This window comes from Pristiophorus japonicus, chromosome 4, assembly GCF_044704955.1.
Source record: "Pristiophorus japonicus isolate sPriJap1 chromosome 4, sPriJap1.hap1, whole genome shotgun sequence".
NCBI lineage: Eukaryota > Metazoa > Chordata > Chondrichthyes > Pristiophoridae > Pristiophorus > Pristiophorus japonicus.
The window spans coordinates 112,183,920-112,208,198 of record NC_091980.1 but is presented as its reverse complement, the minus strand read 5'-3'; the positions used below and the strand labels follow the sequence as shown (position 1 = coordinate 112,208,198).

At 43.7% G+C, this 24,279-nt stretch overlaps 1 protein-coding gene across 4 annotated transcripts; it reads left to right on the top strand.

Moving 5' to 3' along the window:
• The first annotated feature begins 1,875 nt into the window (after nucleotides 1–1,875).
• Nucleotides 1,876–21,415, top strand: LOC139263027 (serine-rich adhesin for platelets-like). 4 transcript variants are annotated; one of them, XM_070878490.1, is made up of 4 exons: nucleotides 1,876–2,034; nucleotides 3,314–3,449; nucleotides 14,558–14,614; nucleotides 14,989–21,415. In XM_070878490.1, the coding sequence occupies exon 4, from the start codon at nucleotides 15,172–15,174 to the stop codon at nucleotides 21,136–21,138; it is 5,967 nt and encodes a 1,988-aa protein (XP_070734591.1). In that variant the 5' UTR covers nucleotides 1,876–2,034; nucleotides 3,314–3,449; nucleotides 14,558–14,614; nucleotides 14,989–15,171; the 3' UTR covers nucleotides 21,139–21,415. The 4 variants fall into 4 exon arrangements, with proteins under 4 accessions (XP_070734591.1, XP_070734589.1, XP_070734590.1 ...); XM_070878488.1 differs by lacking the exon at nucleotides 14,558–14,614; XM_070878489.1 differs by lacking the exon at nucleotides 14,558–14,614 and having other exon boundaries at nucleotides 1,876–2,059.
• The last annotated feature ends 2,864 nt before the right edge of the window (nucleotides 21,416–24,279 follow it).

The window sequence follows — 24,279 nt, the reverse complement described above, 5'->3', positions numbered from 1 at the left end:
ACTCAACCTTCCAACTCCGAGACAAGAGTTCTACCAACTAAGCCAAGGCTAGACTATAATTCTATCAGCAGCATCACCACATCACAAAAAGCCCTAAATGATGTAATAAATATTTTCCAGTGTCTCTAACCTCGGCTTTGAGCCACAGACCAAGATAGGTCTGCAGTGGCATTACATCACTTTGAAAGATCTCGGCAGCACTGATGCCGCAAAGCTTATAGCAAGATGCAAGTTGAGTAAGAATCTGACCCAGACTGTTCTGAGGCACAAGTTGGCATATCTACCATATATTGAGGACAATAACAGTGATGTTAGGAATCCTGACGACAGATCAACAGCAGTAGACATATCAGTTAATGCTTCATTTAACTTTCAGTTAGACTTTGGCTCTGTATTCAGTTGCAGGTAATATCACATTTTAATTGGAAATGGAATAAAATTTGGAACCGTCATGAGTAATTAATTTTTTGTAGAGCATTAATTGCAGCACAGCTTAGAGGTCTGATACTGAAGTGGACAAGTCTACAATTTTATCTAATTAAAAAGATTTTTCCAAAAGCTTTATCATTAATAGACACAATCAGCATTGATCCATCAAACAGTAAGTAATTATATGCTTAAGAGAATTAAGAAATAAATTCTAGTCAGGAAAAAACAAAATCCTGTCAATCAGACAGATTTTATTTTAAAATTGTAAAATTTTAAATAGAAAAGGGAATTCTACTTTTACTTATTGACATTTATTCTTCCTGGTGTTATCCATTAGAACAAAGAGCCAATCATGTTTTTCCTTTTCTCCCTTCCTACTTAATGTTGCTGACTAATGCTGGGATATGGTCCCAAAAATGCAAGCAGTCCTAAGGTACCACACTAAGGGGCCACTCTTTATGTGTGACCCTAAACAGTAAGTGTAGGGAGCATCATGGGGATCCAAATCCTGTCCTCATCTGATGCCCATGCTTAGGCAATTTGTAGCCGAGGTCAGTGGATAGTCATCAGGAGCGAGATCCCTGTGCCCAGTCTACTAATGCAGAGATCAATTGTGCCTCAGTATGATATTTGATAAAGCATGAATTCCATTTTATGCCAGCAGTGAAGAGAAATAAGCAAGTTTCAGTGCAACTGAGTGTGCAGCAAGTTATACTAATTTATAAAATAAAATGGGGATCTGTATAAGTGAATTAAACTATTGTAAATAATTAGCTACTTATTATCTGTGTGTGCATTAGTACTGTTGTAGGTTGTTAATATGGAAAAACAATACCTTTGTTCTAAAAACAAAACAACTCGTCAGGCTTACAAAACAATAACTAGTACATATTCTTGAAGCGTGATTTTAACATTTCTCAATTACTTTAAGCAGCATGTGCTCATGGTTGTTATTCTAGCTGAGGGTAAATTTAGCTATTCACATGACAAATCGGCAGAAGGTTTCATATTCTGTTGTCTGTGTGTGGGTTTGACACTTGCTGCTAACTATAACTGGTAATCTCCCTACAGAAAAAGACAAATCCATTGAGAGCAAAATCAAAAGTAAAACCTGTTTTTTTAATAGGAATTATCAGTACTGCAAATATTAATATCTATTTCCAACTGATGGCTTTTTAATCTTGATATATAGTTAGAATTTGTTGTAACAAGACAGCGGAAGCTTTGACTACATTTTACAAATTACATAAATGGGTATCAGCCATTTCAGGATGCATCACAATAACAGATTAGAATCTACCATAAGGAACAGTATTTTGATTATAGAGATACCCATTTTCAGGTTCTGTGATAGAGGAGTTAAGTACTGGATGTATTCCCGGTTGTGTTGGCTGTAAGTCAAGGGTTGGCATGCTTCCTCTACTAAAATTATAACATGGAGCTGACCTGCTGGACTTGTGACAGCCTCAGTTTCGAAGTGGATGGCTGCTGACACCATCGACTCCTCTAACCAGACAGATGGGGATTCTAGCTGAAAAGTGAAAATGTTTCTTGGATTCATCAGTTAAGGATCTGCCTACTCAGCTTTTCCATTCAATTTTGAAGGTAATTACCATTGCATGAATACCAGGTAAATATGTTATTTCTTTTTCCTCTTGATTGCAGACTTCAAAAGTCATTTAATGTTTTATTAATGGTGGATCAATTAAATCTAGTGTATGTGTCATCTTTTACTCTTGTTGATTACTGGAATAGATCATGGTGTTAGTAACAGTAATATAAACAGGAATAAAATGAAAATGATACCGAAATGAAAATATCAAAAAGTTATTTATATGTTATCTAAAACTATCCCAGACATATGTCTTGTTCAAGTTAGCTGAATTTGAATGTTAGTATTGAGCTTCTAGATTATATATATAGTACATCATGTTGGGTTCTCCATTACTGAATCACTTTTACGTTTGTGTGCATCAGCCAATGAGAAATGCACATGTTTAAACTGTTGATCACAATGTTCACTTGATCTAGAATGATCTGTTTTTATTTGACATTTGATGACTTTTAGATCAATATATTGAACCAGTCAGAAAAATAATATTCAATTAATTCCAACATTGAAAATATATCTTCAGAATGGTTGTTTTACTTCTTTAGATTAGCATGTGCTTTATGAAAGAAACGATTCCAACTGTGTTACCTGCAATTTTCTGATATGCGCCAGGCTGGGCAAAGTTCCGCTTGCCAGTGCGGAAATATTCCTTACTCACTGATAACATATGAACAACAATTTCAGAGCATAACCGCTGCCAATCTTTGTCCTCCCCCCACAAGCCTATTTCTTTTTTTCTCCTTGTCTCTAATGGCAGCTGGTCATTATCCTACCATTCATACCCTATCTTGACTGATGCTTTTCTAACTCCTGGCATTACCATTTCAAGTTGGCCCATCATCCCTTTTGTGTCTCTAATCTCTCCTGTCTTCCACTCTATCACAGACCTTCCCTTTTGTTCTTGCTTCCCCTTCCCCTTTCAGTGCTTGTTAAGAATCTGTTCTTTCTGAACACTCTCCAGTTCTGACGAAGGGTCATAGACCCGAAATGTTAACTTTGCTTCCTCTCTACAGATGCTGCCTGACCTGCTGAGATTTCCAGCATTTTCTGTTTTTATTCCAGATTCCAGCATCTGCAGTATTTTACTTTTCCTTACTCACTGGTTTGCCCTGACTGAATATTGGGGGCTTGAAAGTTTGGAAAGGGCTGTTTCTAGCACTGATGCCCTACTGGTAGAGAAATGCTAAAGTAGAACACGAAGTACTGTTCAAATCCACATGTAGAGATATCTGCAAATCAATGGGAATATTGGATATTCTATGTGACCAATAGGTAACCATGCTGTGGACGAATGCAGTCAACGAAAATACCCCTGCCCTTGCGGACAAGGTGGGTAGGAAGAACTGAGCTGGGGTCTCTGCTGAAGTTCTCATGGCGGAATGGGAGAAGCTCCAAGGAAATTTCCAATGTATGTATTCCTGACATCTTTTACAGACGTCCTCGCTATTTGCCAAATCTTTTGTTTCATCAACAAATTTTGCAATTGTTTTCTTTGTACTCCAGTCTAATCATCTATATGTACTGAAAACCAAAGTAGACACAGCACTGACCCCTGGGGTACACCACTTCCAACCTTCTTTGATTCAAGCAACACCCACTTACCCTGGCTCATTATTAAAATATATAAGTGAAAGTTTCCTGCTCTAGACGTTAAAGTGACAGGGCTGGATTGTGATGGGATTTACACGCATCACTTTGCCTAAACATCAGCTACTTCATCTGACTCTGCCCCTTGCTCAGCCCATCTGCTGCTGAAACCCTCATCCATGCCCTGTTGCCTCTAGACTTGAGTATCCCAATATTCTTTTAGCCAGCCTGCCACCTTGTACTCTCTGTAAACTTGAACTCATTCAAAACTCTGCTGCCTCTATCCCAACTCGCATCAAGTTCCATCACCCCTGTGCTCACTGACCTACATTGGCTCCTGGTCTGGCAACGCCTCAATTAAAAAATTATCATCCTTGTTTTCAAATCCTTCCATGACCTTGTCCCTTCCTATCGCTAACCTCTAGTCTTACAACCCTCTGTGACCTCTGCGCTTCTCCTATTCTGGCCTCGTGCGCATTCCCGATTTTCTTCGTTCCACCATTGGCAGCCATGACTTCAGAAGCCCTAAACTCTGGAATTCCCTTCCTAAACATTTTCACACCTCTCCTACTTATAACCTACCTCTTTGCCTAACCCACCTGTCTTAATATCATCTTGTGTGGCTTGGTGTCAAATTTTGTGTGATAATCGCTCCTTTGAAGTGCCTTGGAACATTTTACTATGTTAAAGGTTCTATATAAATACAAGTAGTTGTTGTACATGTAATTTCCTGTGGTCAGTGTGTTTAATACATTTATGTAGACAACCTCTTGCCTGTATTGGATATGGCTTACCTGTGCAAAAAAGTGCTTGCCACAACAAATACGGAGGCATGAAATGGACTCCAACTTTCAATTTGATGGCTGGTGAACTGGTAATGCTGCTGCATGAGGTTGGTGCGAGAAGTGTTGCCCTGTATGCCACTCCAGGGCACTCTCTCCAGAGGGCAGCATGTCCAACAAAAGGTGGCAGCCAAGCTCAATGCTGAGTGCATTACCTGCCAGGTCTGGAAACAGATGCAGAAAAAAATGGCACTCCTTAAAAAATAACTGCTCAGGATAAACTACCCAATGATGTTGCTTGGTAGTTATCTGGCCCATGTATAAAGTTTTACTGGGCAATCTATTGCATATTTCCTGATGGCTCATACCAAGCCTTCACATAACCTTACAGTGTTTTCATTGCTGGCCATGCATACCCATTGCACACACATTTGAGCTCAAACTTACAATTGAAAGGTTTAGTGCACTCATATCTTCAAAGGGCTTCACACATGAAAGCACTGTAACAGAACCTTGGTTGAAATGGTACTTGGCCACTTAATGACACCCGGGATGGGTTGCAGATTCAACACATATCCATCACTTTGCATGGATTCTTTAAACCTAAAATATATCTTGATTCTCTGCTTGCATGGAAGAAGCTAGATAAGTACATGAGGGAGAAATTATTAGAAGGATATGCAGATCGAGTTAAATGAAGCAGAGTGGGAGGAGGCACTGCGGAGCATAGACCAGTGGGCTCTAATGGCCTGTTTCTGTGCTGTAAATTTTATGTAGGTTGGTACCAAACACAAGGGAGCTGACTGGAACGGGAGGAGGGCTCAGAAACGACAAGCTCTCAACTGCCTTGTAGGAGGTCATCCTGGACAATCTTGACTATAACAGCATTAAGAATTAGGCAGAGGCAGAAAAGCTGAGGGTTCTAGTGACCTTGATTAGAACCACTCTATGATGGAACTGTACTTGTCCTTGCAGCATACGGCATACTTGTGCAATTGCCTCCCTTTAGACCTGCAACTTTTGGAGATAATTTCCCCATGGTTGTTGGTAGGCAAGTATTGTTGGTGGCATCATGGTGGATAGAGCAAATCTGGTACTTATGGATCGCCGTCATACCTTCTTTCATTGTATACTACTTCCGGGGCTAAATTGATAAGGCCCGAAAATGGGTGCAGGTATCTGCTAGCGCCCATTGCAGGTAGTGCAGGCTACATACGACATTTGCATGAAATTAACATGATTGCAGTGCTAAGCCCGACATTAAACACACTGCTGGTTGTCTCAGTGCTCAACAAGGGGCCCAATATCATGGGAAGTCTGCTCTGTATTTAAAGGTTGCCTGCAGAGTAAAGGCTGTTTGCACTTCTTAAAGGGAAGTGCTTTGTGACAGGAGCTGGAACTTAGCAATGTCTCAACTGGGCAGAGAAAGGGCACCACAGTTCTCCAATGCACCATTGGAGGGTTTGGTGCAGGGAGTCTAAAGGAGGGTTAAGGTTAGGGTCATCTACCTGCAGGGGACCAGGAGACACTCCAGACACACTGTTCGAAGGCAGTGAGAGGAGATCGTTGAAGCCGTCAGTGCCACCAGTCTTTTTCCCCAGGCCATGGATCCAGTGCCAGAAGAAGTTTAATGACCTCACACGTACAGTCAAGGTGAGTGGATGCATCTTCAAATAACATATCCAAAAAACTGCACCATTAGCCACCAATAATCTCTATCAATCACAACTCATATCTCACAATCATAGCTTCACCTTACTCTCACACACTTACCATTATTGCAAGCCTCATACCCACATCTCGCACCTTACACACAATGCCAGCCAATCAAACAGGACGGGCACGCACCACACTCACTGACACACTTCCCTTTCTCTTGTTGGCCAAAGTGGCTCAGAACTTGCATGAGCAGGACTAAACGGGGTCAGGGGTCAAGCACTGCTTCAGAACCTAACCCAGCTGGAGAAGACAGTTCTGGAAATAATTGGAGGGACTATCACTGAGGCCGTGGTGATCGGCAAGGCTGAAAACCATTGATGATGGTATGCTCATATCTAATCCTTCTTCTCACATCCCATTTCCCCCTCATCCCACTATCTCTTCTCACTTACAAGCTGCTGATAGTGTAAGCATGCACATTTTGCTCCCTCCCCCCACTCCCCTCAACAATAACCCAACCTTTCTGCTTTTCGTCTTTCAGATGCCCAAGAACTGGCACCAGCCCAGCCTGTGCAGGAAGAAGTAGAGGAGGAGAGTGATGGAGAAAAGAGGCACCATCACTCGATCTGACACTACCAGGCACCAGCTCAGGAAATGGCATGGCGCAGACTTTAGAGGGTAGTATAGAGGTACGATCTGCACCTAGTGAGTCATTGGGCATGAGGCGGATGCAGCCAGGCCAGGGGGAAGTGTAGCGCAGGTGCCAGCTCCCTGGAGGGCGAGGTCACACACAAGTTCTGCTGCAGAGAACTCGGATGAGGACTTCGATATGGTGGCCTCCAAAAGAAGGGTGATGGGCATGCAGACACAAATGCTTGGTGCAATGGCAGACCTGCCAGAGAGCTTCTTGTCACTGTCAAGGAGCACGGAGGAGCCTTAGCACGGAGCTTGGAGCTGATGATGTCCAGGATGGAAGTGATGGACAACTCCATTAGAGCACTTGTGAACCCAACCATGATTCTGGGTGTGATGGCGATATCACAGATTCCATTGCAACACAAATGGAAGCGACCCTGAGTGCTGCAGTGGAAGCTCAAAATTCTGTCATGCAGGCGCAACTTGCTGCCACATAAGTTCAGCCTGCTGCCACCGTGGCGTGGTTCATGAGTGTCGAAAGGTGTTTGCAGGGTGTCACAGCAGTCCAGCAATCTGTCCTCCAGCAGATATCTAGGAATGCTAAGGCACCACCCCAGGGGAATGGCAGTGGCTCCGTGGAGCCAAAATCTGCTGTTCTCTCTCAGGATGACAACATTTATACTCCCATCATTGCCACTCTGTCAGAGCCCTTGCTTTTTGCCGGTCAGCCAGCCAGCCCAGACTGCTGCTGCCAATGCCGAGGTGGTGCGGTCTACAGCGAGGCCTTCTAGGCCCAGAGCTGCTCGAGGTCACCCTACAAGGCCATCTGCAGCGTCCCCCATGGAAAGTCAGCAGTCTTCCTCCAGCCATGCTGCAGCCACTGGGGTAGTACTTCGTAAGAGCATTAGTCTGGAATGGGAATTTGCAAGCTGTCTCCTTCCTTCCTCCTCTTTCTCCTGAGGTGGTCGCCGAACCTGTGGTGGCAGGGGCTGCACCCTCATGATAGCCAAGTTGTGGAGAATGCAACAGGCCACCACGAATTGGGACACCCACTCCGGTGAGTACTGGAGAGCTCCTCCCACGTGGTCAAGGCAGCCGAACTATTGCTTGAGAACCTCGATGGTCTACTCGATGAGATTGCTCGTGGCAACATGACTGTCAATATATGATTGCTGGCCACGAGTGGTGGGGTTGGGGAGGGGAATTATCAGCGAGGTGTAGCCCTTGTCTCTGAGTAGCCACTCTCGGGTTCAACGTGGTGGTTTGAAGATTGTTGGCACAGCAGACTGGCGCAGGATGAAGGAATCATGACTGCTGCCAGGATACTGGGCATTCACCATCATGATGTGCTGGGTGTGGTCGCACAACAACTGCACATTCAGTGAGTAGTAGCTGTTGCAGTTACGGTACATCTCAGTATTGATGCAGGGTGCCTGCAAAGCCATATCCGTGCAGTCGATGGTGCTCTACACCGTGGGGAAGCCTGCTATCCTGGCGAAGCCACATGAGCACTCTTCCTGCTTTCTCCTAGACTACAGAGTGCCTGTGACTTCCCGGATGCGGTGATGGACGGCGAATTGAGATGTGTCGCTTGTCCCAGCCTGGAAGGATCTGCTGCCGAAAAAATTCTGCATCACAATCATCTTGAGGGCCACAGACAGAGCCGTCGTCACCCTGCTGTGAGGCTGCAGGGCTGGTTCCAAGAGGTGACATAGTTCTGTGACCACCTCCTTGGTAAAGCAGAGCCACCGAACACACTGCACCTGGCTTAGGTGCAGGTAGGAGAAGTGCTCACTGAACTCCTGCTGAGAGCCGTCCTCCTCGCCCTGCGAGCAGCTTGCCTTTGCTGCCTCTGCTCCATCTCCCTGTTATGTTGCAGCGAGGGGGACTGCAAGTAGAGCCCACATGAGCAGGAAGAAGTGGTGTAGTTAGAGGCCTTCGAGTAGCAGACAATGCCTTCCCAACATTCAGCAGCACTCCCTGCACACTTTAACAATGTTAAAATGGGGGGAAATTGCGTAGCGCCCCGTTTGAGGGTGGTAACAACCGTGAGAGGTGATTTCCTGCGCCAGGCACGGAAGTCCCATTCCGTGACCTAAATTCCATTTACCGCCCCTGAAAGTAAGTGGAGCGCAAAATAACGTGCTCCACTTGCTCTGTGGGTGCGAGCGGGAGGGGGCGGGGGGTGAAGGAATCCGAGGGGGACACAGCACTATTTGGTGGGTTGCATAGCGCTGCCACGTAGAAAGGGCCCTACCTGGACCACCGGGAAGCGGGGGGTGCTGTGGTACAGAGTGCCGGGCTGCAAAATTGGCAAATTTTTTTTTTTAAGCGCCACATCCCCTTTAAATTTTACCCCGTGAGCAGCCTACAGCCCAGTACGCCCCCCGAAGTTGTCACTGGCATCACCTGGCGCAGGTTCAGGGGGGCGCTCCTGAATTTTCGCTCCAGGCAAAAATGGGGCGCTGTGCACAGTGATGGCATCATCGCCAACGTTGGAGATCAGGGCGCTACCAGTTACCGCCACCGCTAAACTCCTGCGGAATTTTGCGGTAGATGTTAGCAGCGCTGTGTCCGGTTGAAACGTTGTTTATTCCCTGTTAGTGCTCCCTAACGGGATTCACAAACGCCCCGAATTTCTCCTCTTAAATGTCTTCCAGCCAGCCATACTCATATAAACTCTGCAAGAGCCAGTACAAGGGAAATAATCGACTTACCTGCACGTGGGTTGTATCCCTTTAAATAGCGCTGGTATGAGGTTCCTCGTGCAGCTAAACGCACGTTCAGCTGTGCATTTTTCGGAGAGTGCGTTGTTTGGAACAGCGACGTCCAAAATGGCAGGTCATGCACCAAATCAGCGTTACATAGAAACATAGAAAATAGGTGCAGGAGTAGGCCATTCGGCCCTTCGAGCCTGCACCGCCATTCAATGAGTTCATGGCTGAACATGCAACTTCAGTACCCCTTTTCTGCTTTCTCGCCATACCCCTTGATCCCCCTAATAGTAAGGACTACATATAACTCCTTTTTGAATATATTTCGTGAATTGGCCTCAACAACTTTCTGTGGTAGAGAATTCCACACTCACCACTCCCTTTTCCTAATCTGTCACCATTTAGATAATAGTCTGTCTCTCTGTTTTTACCACCAAAGTGGATAACCTCACCTTTATCCACATTATACTTCATTTGCCATGCATTTGCCCACTCACCTAACCAAGTCACTCTGCAGCCTCATAGCATCCTCCTTGCAACTCACACTGCCACCCAACTTAGTGTCATCTGCAAATTTGGAGATACTACATTTAATCCCCTCATCTAAATCATTAATTGACATTAATACACACTTACTGACATCACGGTCTGCTTACTCTGCATATTGCCGGTGAACGCCGATATTCCTTTTCCAAAACGGGCCTTAACTGCCAGCGCTGAGGTGCCGGATTTCGCGGCTGAATTATGAGGTGCTCGACAATTGTAATACTCCATGTTTTCATCTATATACAAAATCTATTTTAAAATAGGTTTTAGTTTAGATGTTGAGTACCACATTTGTATGATCATTGAGAGAATCTTTATTAAGGATTTGCCATCTTCTCATACTTGAATTATTTGATACCTTTCATGTACCTCTAATTCTGCCATCTTGAGCATCCCTGATAATAATCACTCAACCATTGGTAGCCGTGCCTTCTGTTGCCTAGGTACCAAGCTCCGGAATTCCCTCCCTAAACCTTCTGCCTCTCTCTCCTCCTTTAAGACGCTCCTGAAAACATACCTCTTTGAACAAGCTTTTGGTCATCTGCCCTAATTTCTCCCTAGGTGGTTCGGTATCAAATTTTTTGTCATAATACTCCTGTGAAGCGCCTTGGGATGTATTACTATGTTAAAGGTGCTATATAAATACAAGTTGTTGTTGATCAAGGCCTGAATTTGTACCTGTGAGTGGGTTTAGGGGTGAGGTGGGGTGGGGGGTAGGGGTGAGGTGGGGGTGGGGTGGGGGGGTGAGGTGGGGGTGGGGTGGGGGGGTGTGGGAGGGCCACCATCACAAACCTTTCATCAGCGCAGTCTCCACTGTGCATTTAACTGAATTGGATCAATTGAATGAGTCATGACGGTTTCCCGTCCCATTAACTGGAGCGGGTTTGATGACGTTACCGATGACTCGCCTTAGATATTTAAAGGAGCCTTGCACATAGCACAGTTGAAGGTTGTTGTAGGAGGCTCTGGGAGAGGGCCTGATGCTTATCCATCCAAGACTTTGACTGTGAGGGTGCAAGGAAGGATGCAGTCTCAGCGGCAGAAGGCTGCGCCCAGGTTCTCGATACCTCCCTGGAAGTCCTACTCCAGGGAGTCAGAGCACGGAGGGAGGTCCTATTCCCTGGGAATGGCAGGAAGAGAACAACCAGTGATACAAAGAGGGCATGGCTGGAAATCGCCCAAGAAGTCAGCAGCAGGGGTGCAGTGAGCCGCTCTTGGATACAGTGTCTGAAGAGATTTCATGATCTCATGAGGTCAGGAAAGGTAAGCACAATGTCACATTCAACTACATCCTGATGTGTGCATGTCACCCCAACCCATGACCCTACCTTCCCAAACCTACTCCTGCAGGTCGCTCCTCACACCAACCTACCTTGCAGGTGCAACCATTCCTCTCTGTGTATGCACTTTCACACATCCCCATCTGACTAACCAGCAGTGACACGCCCTCATCTTAAAGCATTCATAGAAAGTAACACCATAGGAGGAGACCATTTGGCAATGTCGTGCCACTCCCTCATCGTCACCCTCTACAGATGTAGCCCATCCATCCCTTGCTCCATCATTCTCACTCACTTGCAGGAGAAGAGAGCCCAGAACAAAAGAGAGAGTCAAAGAGCCAGAGGTGGCCCTCCAATATACATTATTTTTATGACAGTAGAGGAGGAGGTGCTGGAATTAAGTGGAGTGGCAGAGCTGCAGGCAGTGGGAGACGGAGAGAGAGGGACCTCCCAGCAACCTGATAGCAGAATTAAATATCCCTCATGACATAAAACAGTCACTGATGTCAGCAGCCAGTGAAATATCATCATGATGTGCATAATGGTAACAGTGCACATTCTTATCATAAGAGTTCGAATTCATGTCTTTACTTTCCCACACGTCCATCAAGTGCGCACCCCCACCCTCGAAGTGTCCAGTCGGAGGAGGGAGATGGCTCCGCCGAGGAAGCTGCAGTCTCTGAGGGTGCACGATCACATGACTCATGCGCACCCAGAACCAGCGCAGATACGCGCACCTTGGTCAGTCCTGCGAGACAGAGAGTAGTGTTGTCATCTGGTGTCTCACACAGCACAAGTGAGCAAGAGCAGATGCTGGAGACAGGGATGGCGGTGGAGAGTCCTCCCCAGAGGGTTCAGGACACTCCCAGCTCTGCTCAGCTGGATGCAGATGCTGAACCTCAGGGGCCATCGAGAAAGAGAGTGATCTTGGAGGAGCAGCAAAAAATGAGTAAGGCTCTGGCAGCTTTTCCAGCCGCGATGTGTACAATTGTACAGAGAATGGAGGAGTCCATCTCCAACATGAGCAGCACCATATTGCAGGTGATGGTAACATGCTCTTCCATGGAAAGGGTGGCCACCTGCATGGAGCAGCTAATGCACCAGTCAAACAAGACCATGCTTGCTGTGAACAACAGCTTGCGGAGTCTTACTGCACTCATTTCTAGAAGAGATACAATTGTAGACTTGGGCGTTCATTGTCCCACTGATATACAGCAAGGTGCTCTGCAACTCCTTGCTAGCAGGGAATTACAGATGGCCCACAGTGAGAGGGCATATGGAAGTGGGGTCTCTTCTCAAAATGCTCCCACTTCTCCCCCATTGCCTCCCTCTCAGTCAGAGCCTCACAAGCCTCCTCAGATCCCGATGGCTGAGTCTGCCCCTGCACAGTCACAGGAAGAGTAGTCTTTGGCAGGGCTCTTACAAGCTCCAAAACCCAGAGGATGGCTGCCAAAAGTGTCTAACCAGTTGCAGCTGGGACGTGAGCAGTCTGCCTCTACCTCTGCTGAAGCCACAGGGTGTGCACCTCGTAGATGTACTCGGAAAAGAAAAATGACACAATCGTGGATGCACATGGATATTTGCCACAATGTTAGTGTTAAGTTTCAGTTCTATTTATGATCCACGTAAATTTACTAATTTGCCCCACTTTCCAGTCTTGTCCATTTTTGCCTTTTCACTTGGAGTGAATGGTGAGACATCAGTTAACCTCGAGCAATGTGTGTGTGTGTGTGTGACAGGAATGGTTTGGTCATTTTAGGACTCCTTTGTGGTCATGGTGGGGGGTAGAGAGAAAGTTGGTACAGCATCTGGGAGTCATATAGGTACACTGGCGCAACTTAGCTAAATCGTGTCATTATGAGGCCATCTGCGGCCTCCCGGGTAGCAATATGCGCCGCTGTGGAGTCCATCTCCACCTCAGTTTCCTCCTCCTCCCTGCTCACGTTCCACCTGTTCCTCCTCCTCCAACAAAGAGGCTGTGTGCTCTGCACCTTGCTCCAATCCTGGCTGCTGTGCTATGTTGTGCAGCACAAAGCACACAACGATCATTCTGGAGACCCTGGCTGATGCATACTGAAGGGCTCTGCAAGATCTGTCAAAGCATCTGAAGCTGATCGTCAGCATGAAGATTGCTTACTCTATAACTCATCTGGTCATCATGTGGCTTTCATTATAGCGCTCCTCAGCCTCATTGCTTGGCCTGCTCAAGAGCGTCATCAGCCACGCCTTCAGTGGATTGCCCCTTGTCTCTAAGCAGCCGGTAAGTCTGTTTGAAGGTATGAAGAGCTGAGGGTGGGTGGACTGGCGCAGCACGAAAGAGTCATGACAGTTGCAGGGAATCTGGCACACACATGCATGGTTCTTTTTATGGTTGCAGACATGCTGCACATTGAGGGAATGCAAGCCCTTGCAGTTCACAAACAGTCCTGGGTGATGTGGGGATGCCTTGATGGCCACATGTGTGCAGTCAATGACACCCTACATCTGTGGGAAGTCAGCCAGAGCCGCAAAGCTGAGCACCCACTCAGTCACACTGGCTTCATCAGTAGCAAAGTGTACATAATTGTCTTACTTGTGAAGCATGGCATCAGTCACCTGGGTGATGCATCTGTGGGCGGCTGACTGCGCGATCTTCAAGTGTCTACTGCAGATTCCTGGAAGGAGCCTGAGGATGTTGAGGGCGGTGGTGACTTTGACAGCCACGGGCAAGGCCTATCCACCAGGTCCTCTGGGCAGCAGGTCTTCCTGCAGGCTACAAATGTCTGCGACGACCTGGTGCAATAGCCTGAGGCTCCTGAAACACTGCTGCTCAGTCATGTCCAGGAAGCTCATCCTCTGCCTGTACACCCTGTGTTGGAGGTATCACGTTTGGCAAGGTGCACCCCTGTGCTGATCCCCTCATCCCTGTGGAGCATCAGGTCAGTAAGGAGAAGGCTGCTGGTGTTGTGCCTGCTGCTGCTGGTGTGGCTGGTGGTGTTGGTGCTGGGGCTCAGCTTGGTCCGATTCTGAGGTCCAAGGTGAGATAGTATAAGCGGCACCCATGCTGATGTGATAGATGCCAGAAAAAGTAGAGTTCAAAGGCACAATCCTCTAATGTACTGAGAGTGACTTGAAATGTAGTGAGAGTTGCTTTCAAGGTTGCAGAAATCGCCTGCAAACTCCTGAAAGCAAATTCACTGCACCAAACGGTGTCAGCCAGTCTTTTCCTTAGACAAGGAAGCAGGTATAAGGTGTATGTATTTATGTGCTTTTTCCAGCTGTCACTTAATGAACTAGCACAACGGCCACTGAACTCCCTCCTTGTCTTCACAGGCGAGCTTCCCGAGGTCCGTGAATCCCACATACAAGAAGTATAAGCTGAAACCTCAGGTTAAAAAGCCTCTTAAAGATCTCTCAATGAGCTGTTAACTACTTCAATGGGGTCGCCTGTCTCTCCCGAGCGGTTTCGTTGAGCACTTCGAAATGCGCCCCAATTAAATGGGAAAGTGGGCGGGGTGAAGGCAGGTTGCTGATACGCTGTCAACTTCAGCACTTTTAACTGCCGACCCACTCTCAAACCCGCACTCTCTGTAATGTGAAAATTATGGCCATAAAATCTATACCCAACACCTATATATCCTGTGACCCTTATAATTTGCATATGAAAGTGCTACAAATGATTTTTTTTTTAAACTTGTGCATTATGCTTATAGCAGTTTTGTTGAATTTCATGCTTGCTACAATTAATTATCTTTTTTTTCCAGAATTCTCAATAACTTCAGGGTTAATGAGAGACGTTACTGAAGTACTCGGTCTAGTACCTGGATCACAGTTAAAGAATCACCTGTCTGTACTGGCAAAATTCTTCAGTAAAATAAGTTTAGAGATACATTAATTTTAAACTTTTATTGGGACATTTTATACCAAGTTTATATAGGGCTGAGAAAATGAATTTTTTGGATGAAGAATTTCCGTTTGTGAAAAAGCCTGAAGAAAATACAAACAGAAGAAATGAGTCTGTAGTTGGTTCTGAGATTATCTCTGAAATATGTCTCAATATCCTCTTTAATAACTCAGAAAATACAACTGGAAGAACAGAGTCTGATAATCAAGTTTTGGCAGAGGACAGCAACCAACATAAAGTAAATACAATTCCCACTGGACTTTCTGATTCTATAAATAACGACCATGGCAACTTCACATCCACAGTAAAAACATCCTCAGAATCACCTTTGTTTTCCAAGGCTGATGATATTCTTTATGATTCCTCTGGTTCTTACCATACTGCTATGAGCTCCGAGATCCCAGAAAATCTTAGTGACTGCAGCGGACCATTTGAAGACATTGAAGAGCTTCCTACTGACCACGAAGAAAATCAAGATGTTTCTGAAAGTGGCATGTCACAGCTACTAACTGATTCACAAAAAGAACACCGCAGTGACCAGTTAAATAGTTCTGAAAATGGGAACAGCTTAAATGGTTGTTCACTGACACTACAGTCTAACTGTTGTGAAGGGCAAGAACAAATATTTATGAATAAGCATAAAAGGGAGCTGTGTGAACTAAATGCTGAGGGGGAAACCTGCGAATTAGGTGGAGAGATTAAGTTCTGCAGATTAGATGGCAAAAATGAGCCCGATGATAACACTGAATATAAACAGGATGTGAGTGTAACTGAAAAACCTGCTGATGAAAAAAAATTGTTCGGGTATGAAGCTGCCTCTGGCCCTCTGGAAGAAAAAAATGTTTTCAGTAGTGCTATGGCAGCTAAAGATTTTTTATTAACTGCAAATAGCAACTCATATGCCCAAGGAATAGTCAGCAAATCAACTGAATATGATCTATCAGAGAGTGGCACAGATATCAAGAAGTGTAAAGGAAATGGAGACCAACAGGTTCAATTGTCAATCACAGACCAGAATAGCAAAACTGGAGAGAGAAGTAGCACGGTGCAACTCGCCAAAAATCAGAAGACCGGAGTAAGTATACATGAATCTTCGGGCTGTTATCTACATCTTGGTTTAAATAACCCTGAAGAAATGTTTCAAATAGATAAAGAGTTTGAAAATAGTTTCAAAAGTGATTCATATGTTAATGGTAAAAGGGTATATGCTGATTGTATGAGTGAAACATCCAGTGTAGCAAGTGAGTTAGACGAGACCGATTACGAGGTTCGAAGGTTAACTGCTTCAGCCTTTCAAAGTTTGTCCTGTCCGAATGATGACCACCTTGACATTTATAATTCTAGAGCATTTATTGATTTTTCATCACCTTTGTCAGAGGAATGCCACAGCACAAACAGATCGTCGACTTGCAATGAGTTCAACTACACCGGTGCATTTGACGATAATGAGGAGTGCTCGGATTCCGGAAACACAGCCTGTGCTTTACATGCTGGAGCTGAAGAAAGCAACAACGTGATATCTGATGATTCATTTGACAGAGTACAGTTCGAGTGCGTTGACGTAGTTGTGGAAACTCAAGACAAAAGCAAAGATTTCAGAGCAAGCAGAACTGTCCCAAAACGACAAATCGAACTTAGAAAACGACAGAGAAGTGAATTAAAAGTCTTTACTTCAAGAGGCGCCATTAATTCCTGTGCCTTTGTTGATCCTGAAGTTGAAACTGGGAATAAAGAAGAAACTTTGGAATGTTTGCAAAACTGTGAAAATATGCCTTTTATAGAAAACACAATAAACACAGATATGAAAGATGAAGACCATATTGATAAACAGCTACAAAGAGCAACATCCACAGATGAATCTTTGACAAAAAACAAATTTGCATCCTGCCTTATCACAAATGTGATATCCAAGAAAATGCAGTTTGAGCAGGATCTCAAAATGGAGCAGGGATTAGATAAGAACATGTACTCAATCTCCCCAACCCCTACCATTGTGAAAAAGGAGGATTTTGACTTCTCTCCAATAGTTCCACAACAAATTCAGCATGATGATTCTACTTCAAAATCTGAACCCAATAACTCTGCGGCATTCATTCAAGGTAATTTCAAAAAGAACGGCTGTGAATTAAATGATAAAAATATTGAGGAAAATAGAAGTGTGGGACAAAAACACTGTTGCAGTTGTTTAATGTATGAATGTGATCTAATTTTGGATGAGCAGAAGAACAAAAACATCTTTAATTGTTGTGGGAGCAGTGTATTTAGAAATTGGAGTGAAAGTAATACAGACAGTCAGAGTGAAACAAGGGCAGAGGGAACTTTGGAACTCAATGCTGAGAAATCATTACCCATGTTAAATGACCTTAGCACTAATGCATCTGAGCAAGAGAAGAATATGAATGCACCATGCATTTCAGAGGGAAAATATGTAACTTGTATGTCACAAGCTACTGAAGAAAAATTGGAATCAATTGACAGAGTGCAAAGTGAACAGACACCATATGAAGATAGAACAAGTGACGTTCAGTCAGATAACATCTCGTGTAAAATCAATGCAACAAGTAATATTCTTGCACTAAAATCACCAAAGATGCTACACAACTCTCAGACAGCAAACATGAAACAAACAAACCCATTTTCCATTGTCAAAGTGCTTTCTCCCACTATGGATTCTAACACCACTAGTCTTGACCTTAACTATCAGACTTTTCCTACTTCACTTAAATTGGAATCTGGACTGGAGCAAGATAAAGTTTCACTGTCTGATGTATCTACAAAAAACAAAATGAAAGGCCCTACTTATCATGTCAGGGATGTGAGAAAACTGGTTCGAAATACTTACAGTGCTTTAACATTTTGTGCCACCAAAGCTAAATCTGATGTACCAGAAGAAGTTCACAATCCTTCTAGTTTAGAACAATCATTTCCAGCAACTCTGCACAAACCATCAATGAATGGCAGCCCTTTGTCACCAATTTTTATTCAATGTCAATCAATAAGCAGGAAAGCTGACAACGATGATAACAGTTGTGCATCAGTTGACAAGAAATATTGGACCTGTACAGGAAGCTCAGATAGTTCAAGGATATTTTCTTCTGACTTCAAGCTGCCTATTCCATTAAATAAACAGGAAAACAAAGTCATTTCTGCTAAAAGAATAGATAGTCAAAGTTACTCTATAAAGGAGAATGGGAGTAATGCAACTGAATACTTGACCGGTTTTACTAACAAAATAACACCTGACCGGAAAATGCAAGCCTTATCGATTTCAAACTATGAAGAGTCTAAATTGTCATTTATGAAATTGCAAATTGAAGCAGAGGAGCAGAAAAAACATTCAGGCAATTTAGTGCTAAATAATGAAATTGCTGATTTGGTGCCTGGAAAAAGTAAACAAAAAAATGAACCGGTGGTAGGACTGGAAAATCTCAACACACATTTATCAAGTTCTGCTTCAACTACTGAAAATACTGAAATCTCATTGATCAAAATGGAGCCTAATAGAGATATTCAAAGTGAACCAGAAAATGAAGATGAATTTTCAACAAATTCTAATTCAAACAAGGAAGGTTTTCAGATGTCACCCTATAAAGATGAACCAAGAGGAGAGGTTCCAGATAGTATGCAGAATCAAACTACATTTTTAGGGAATTCTCCTTCAAACAGAAATATTGATTCTTCACATAGAAAACTTGCATCTATACAGGATATTCAAACCAAGTTGGAAATTCAAAATAATCAGTTAGGGATTTCCAGTTACAATAATGACCATGCTGAACTGACAAATGGAAAAAGCGATCCTCAAAATGACATTCAAGTTAAGTTGAAGAGTCAAAATAGACTTTTCTGTAATTCTACTAGTAGCAACAAAGACATGGACGTATTAGCTTGGAAAGATGACCCTAATAAGGATATTAACATGAGACTGGAAAATCAAAACAAATGTTTAAGGATATCAACCTCAAATGATAAAGAAACTCAAACACCACCGAGGAAAGGTAAACATAAGAACCAAATTCAACTTAGATTGGGAAATCAAAATAAAATGTTAGATAGTTTAACATTAGACAATGAAGATGTCGAACTGTCACATGGAAAAGTTGAACTAAAAAGAGAACTTCACGTCAGTTTTGAAGATCAGAACAAACACTTTGAAAATCCTACTCTTAATGTAGAAGACACCAATTTGTTACTTGATGACCCTGAAAGTCAGATAGAACTTGAGCAAGACAATCAGAGTGAATTGGTTTTGAAAAATGAAGATGGTAATATATCACCGAGTATAAATAAGCATAAAAATGAGCTGCAAAGAGGGCTGCAAAATGAAACTAAATCTTTGGATAATTCTAGTTCAAACTGCAAAGAAATAAAATTATCACCCACAAAGAGTAATCTTAAAGGAGAGATCCATGATGTAATGGAAAGTCAGAACGAGCTGCTAAATCATTGTATACAGAAGAGTGGGGACATCCAATTACCAGCTGTTGAAAGTAAGAACGAGGAAGAATTTAAAATTGAGCCTATCACCCAAAAGACCACAGACAAAGTTGAATTAATACCAACAGAAAAGGTTGGATTAACTTTCATAAGTGAATTACAGCCATTCAAAGATAGCAATACAATTTCAATTGTTTCAGAGGAAGAAAGACAAAGTCCTACGAAGGACTGTTCAGAATCCAGTAATATCGAAATTGTAGATGAACAACTTTCATCTGCGCAGATCCCAAATAACATTAGTTTAATACCGGCTAAGACCACAGAAAAAAGTGATGTTTCTATAGAGTCATCAAGTTGTCCTGAAACTATTAACATTTCAGCAAATATGTCACTTCAAGAAACTGAAGCCGAAGATGTTCATGACAAATCAATATTTTCACCTGACATTCAGAATGCAGCAGCTAATGAGCTGCTGGCTTCACAGACTCCTTCAAGCTTTACAAATTTGAATGTGAGGTCACTTGATATTATTAATCCTGTTGTTAATTTATCCAATGATACAACCCATGACCAAGCCAAGCAACAGTCCTTAGAAATGGAAATGCCAGCAATCAACAAAGCAGTCACCCCAGAAGAAGCATTAGCATTATCAGACCCAGTTAATTATCTCACCATTCCTATTAAAGAACACAAGCCACAGGTATCTCCCCAAATACAAATGCCTGCTTTGCCTCAACCTGTTATTCTTAAACCAGATCATTATTTAACAACAATTAGCCCTCATCAACATTGGAAAACCCTAGATTCTCATAAACAAGAAGAAACATTGTCTCACCAGTTCCTTGAGGAGTTTCAGTCATTTGGTACTTTTCCACAGCATCCATTTTATGCTCTTCCCCAGGTGCCAAATCAACCAGAGCATCATTTAGTCCATTTTCCTTCAACTGGACAAACCCCAAATGCTGTGGAAAAATGTTACAAGGTGCCTCAATCTCCTCCCTTTACAGACAATCACCGACTCCCCTGCTTTCAGTATTCCCAAGCTCCCAAGAAAGTGCTTATTGATCCAGAGACTGGAAAACATTACTTTCTTGAAGCACCAATACAGTCTGCACGTAAAGTGTTGCTAGATCCAGAAACAGGTTGTTATGTTGAAGTAATAATACCTCAGCAAACATATGGTGGATTATATCAAGCACCAATGTCCCCGTATGTTCTATATCCAAATGCCTTGAGGCCCTCATACACACCCAGAATGCAATATTCCGATTTACTTTCAACACCACCGTTCACATATCCTGGCCCATCTCCTGGGCCCCCTGAAGTACAAATGCAGTCACATCTAAATGGCACAAATGCTAGTGCAACAGACAAGCAGGATCATAAAAATAATACACCAAAGAATCAATTAGCTGAATCTAAATACATGGAAAGCGCATATTATATTCCCACAGGTATGTCTGTCAATCCTAATCCAGCACAGGCCTCTACGCAAGTAATATCCATGCACTCAAAATCTTGTGTAGAAGTTAAAAACAACTCTACAGTCATTTTATCATCAAAGCAAATTTGAGGAAAGAACAACCTTGTCCTTGACAAACCTGCCGTCTTTACTGTGGAACAGAAGTGAGAGAATTCTGCATCAAAGTGAACAAAACCATAACTTAAAGGGCACGAGCCTGAAGTGCTAACTGGCTATTCTCTTCACAAATGTTGACTGACTTGTGCATTTTCTGTTTTTTTTAATTTACAAGATGCTTAATTACAATTTTTGAAATCTTTATTGTTAACATTTCCCTATAAGATACTTATAAATTAAAAGTGTAAATTAAATAAAGAAATCATTATTACACCCACAATTATTTTTTTGATGGTATCTATATTTTGAAGGAACCGTTTGTTCTAGTTATTCGTAAAAGCAATGGAATTGAACATTGTAATTCTTAAATAATGTGTAATTCAAGCAAAATAGTAAACAATTTTTGTTTGCAGAAACACTCGGCCCGATTTTAACCCTGCCCATTCAGTGGGAATGGGGCAGGCATGTGGTAAAAATGGTGGTCAAGCACTATCTGCTGCATTCCTGGCGCATTTTTGCACACCGCCATTTTAACTGTGCAGTTTCCATCGCCACAGGCAGGGGTGGGTCTCATCGATATTTAAATGTTGGGGTCTGATGTTGCCATTTGGCACTGATTCGATTTAACGGCCGGTCGTGGAAGTGAAGCCCAGTGCTGGAGTCGCCAGTGAAACCTGGCAGGTGACTCCCCAGCCCTGGCTCCCCCCCGACTACTCTCCTAATGCTGGGGGCTGCTCCACCAGGTTCATGTCTGCGGCCTCCTCTACCCGAAATCTGGTTCCCGCCCGCGGCAACCTCATTGCTCCCAAGGATTCTCCATGCCTCTCCTGATGGTCTCACTCTTGCTGGGGTACAGCTCTGAAGTACCAGACACTCTCCCATATTTCACGGAAATAGCCACTCTTCATATGTGAGACTGGACAATGAGTATCAGCATCCTATTTTACCAATGGGAGCATCACAGACAAACCTGATTCTGTTGTAACCTGATGTGCACTTTCCAACAGGAGTCACTGGGCAGCAGTCAGGATTGGGAATGTTGAAGCCAACTACTAGCCTATTGAGAACTGTTACCTCAATACAGGCTTTGGAATCAAATCTTGGCCTTCTGTAAAGCTTACTACTGTGGCATGGGCCACAGAAATCTGGCTTCTGAAAAAATGTTCTTCATTTTCCTCATTATAGATAGTAATATAAAATGGATTGACTCCTGTCATTCTTCGCCTTGGAGGTAATCTGACAACAGATCACGCACTCTTTACAAAACTCACTCATTCCATTGAAATTAGGCTGACACTTACAACATAACATATAAATCTTTACATGCCTGCTTAAACACATTCACCTTCCAGGTGCGTTTAATGCAGCTGGAATGAATTTGAATTTTGATTGTAGACTCACTAAAGTTCTTTAAATACTTTTCTACTGCAGATCTCTGCCACCATTGATTTCTGTCAAAATCCGATTTTTTTAAAGTCCAAGGGATAGAAACTGGACCTCATTGCACCAGTTGTATGGGTGTAAATCAGGGACAATGTGGGCTGTTGGAGAGCGTGTCTTGCACCCCAAGAATGCCTGAAAGACGACCAACACAATATTAGGTTGGGCCAATTTTCAGATGCAACGACGGCCACTTAAAACTCTTACATATGTAATTGAGGGACCTAATGCCTGTTTTAGGACCTCTTTCCAAAATTGGGTTACGCTGAGCGGGGCAGATACCAGGCCTGCTCCACTCAGCATTCTTCAGTGGCCACCACCAAAAGGTTAGTGTTTTTGTTTTTAAAAGCCTGCCTGTAGAGCCAGAAGGATTGTGGATGCACCTTCTGGCTCCACAATCTTCCAAAGGGCAACTGTCCCATGATCGACCCCCTCTCCTGCTTGCATCCCTCCCGGGACCTGGCTGAGGGTTGCTGCTGACCAGGCAGGAAGCTCAAGATTGGATAAAGCAGTCGGATGAGCTGCCTGTGGAGGTGCGACGGGTGTCGGTGGCTCACCCAAATTATGCAAATGAGGCCGAGATCCAATTTCAGGTGAGCCACAAGCCTCCCGGTTGGGGCACTTTCTGTGCCGGTTGAAAACAGGCCCTAACCCTAACTCCCAATACCTTAATACCAGAAATGCGAGGGTATACATATCAGGAAAGAATGAACAGGATGGATCTCTTTTCTCTTGAAAAAAGAAGGCTGAGGGGTGACCTAATAGAGGTCGTTAAAATTATGAAAGGTTTTTATAGAGTGGATACAGAGAGACTATTTCCACTTGTGGGGAAGAGCATAACTAGAGGCCATCAATATAAGATAGTCACCAAGACATCTAAAAGGGAATTCAGAAGGGCCTTCTTTACCCAAAGAGTGGCGAGAATGTGGAATGCGCGACCACAGGGAGTAGTTGAAGTGAATAGTATCGATGCATTTAAGAGGAGGCTGGACAAGTATATGAGGGAGAAGGGAAAAGAGGGTTATGCTGATAGATATAGGGCGAAGAAAGACAGAAGGAGGCTCAAATGACCTGTTTCTGTGCCATATAGCCTATGTAATCCGATGTAATATTAAGAATTTCGGAATCCTAGATACTCCTATGCTTCTAATATCACACTGGGGTCATTGCTAAATAGTATTGCCTGTTCAACAAACTTAGCAAAGAAACACTATTTTAATAAACATGCACTGCTCCTTAGTTTTTCCTCTCTGTTTCCTCAGTCAATATCTGGGTAGTTGCAAGCTTGGTATGTCCTGCCAATGGATTTGCAGGATCTTGTGGAGGCAACACTGGTGGTACTTCGCCAGCGCTTTGAGGTGTCTGCTGTATATAGTTCACATCTCTGAGCCATATAGAAGGGCGGGTATCAATACTGCCCTATAGAGCTTGGTGCCGGGTTTGATGTCCTGGTCTTCAAACACTCTCTTCCGCGGGCAACCGAAGGCTGCACTGGCGCACTGAAGGCGGTGTTGGACCTCATCATCAATATCTGCTCTTGCTAACAGTAGGCTCTCGAGGTATTGAAAATGGTCCATGTTGTCCAAGGCCTCGTCGAGGATTTTAATAATCTGGGGGATAATTGCCGAGAACAAGCAGAAAACAAACGTAAACAGTGGAAGGAGAATGCGTCAACTCAGGCTTCCCAATCACCCT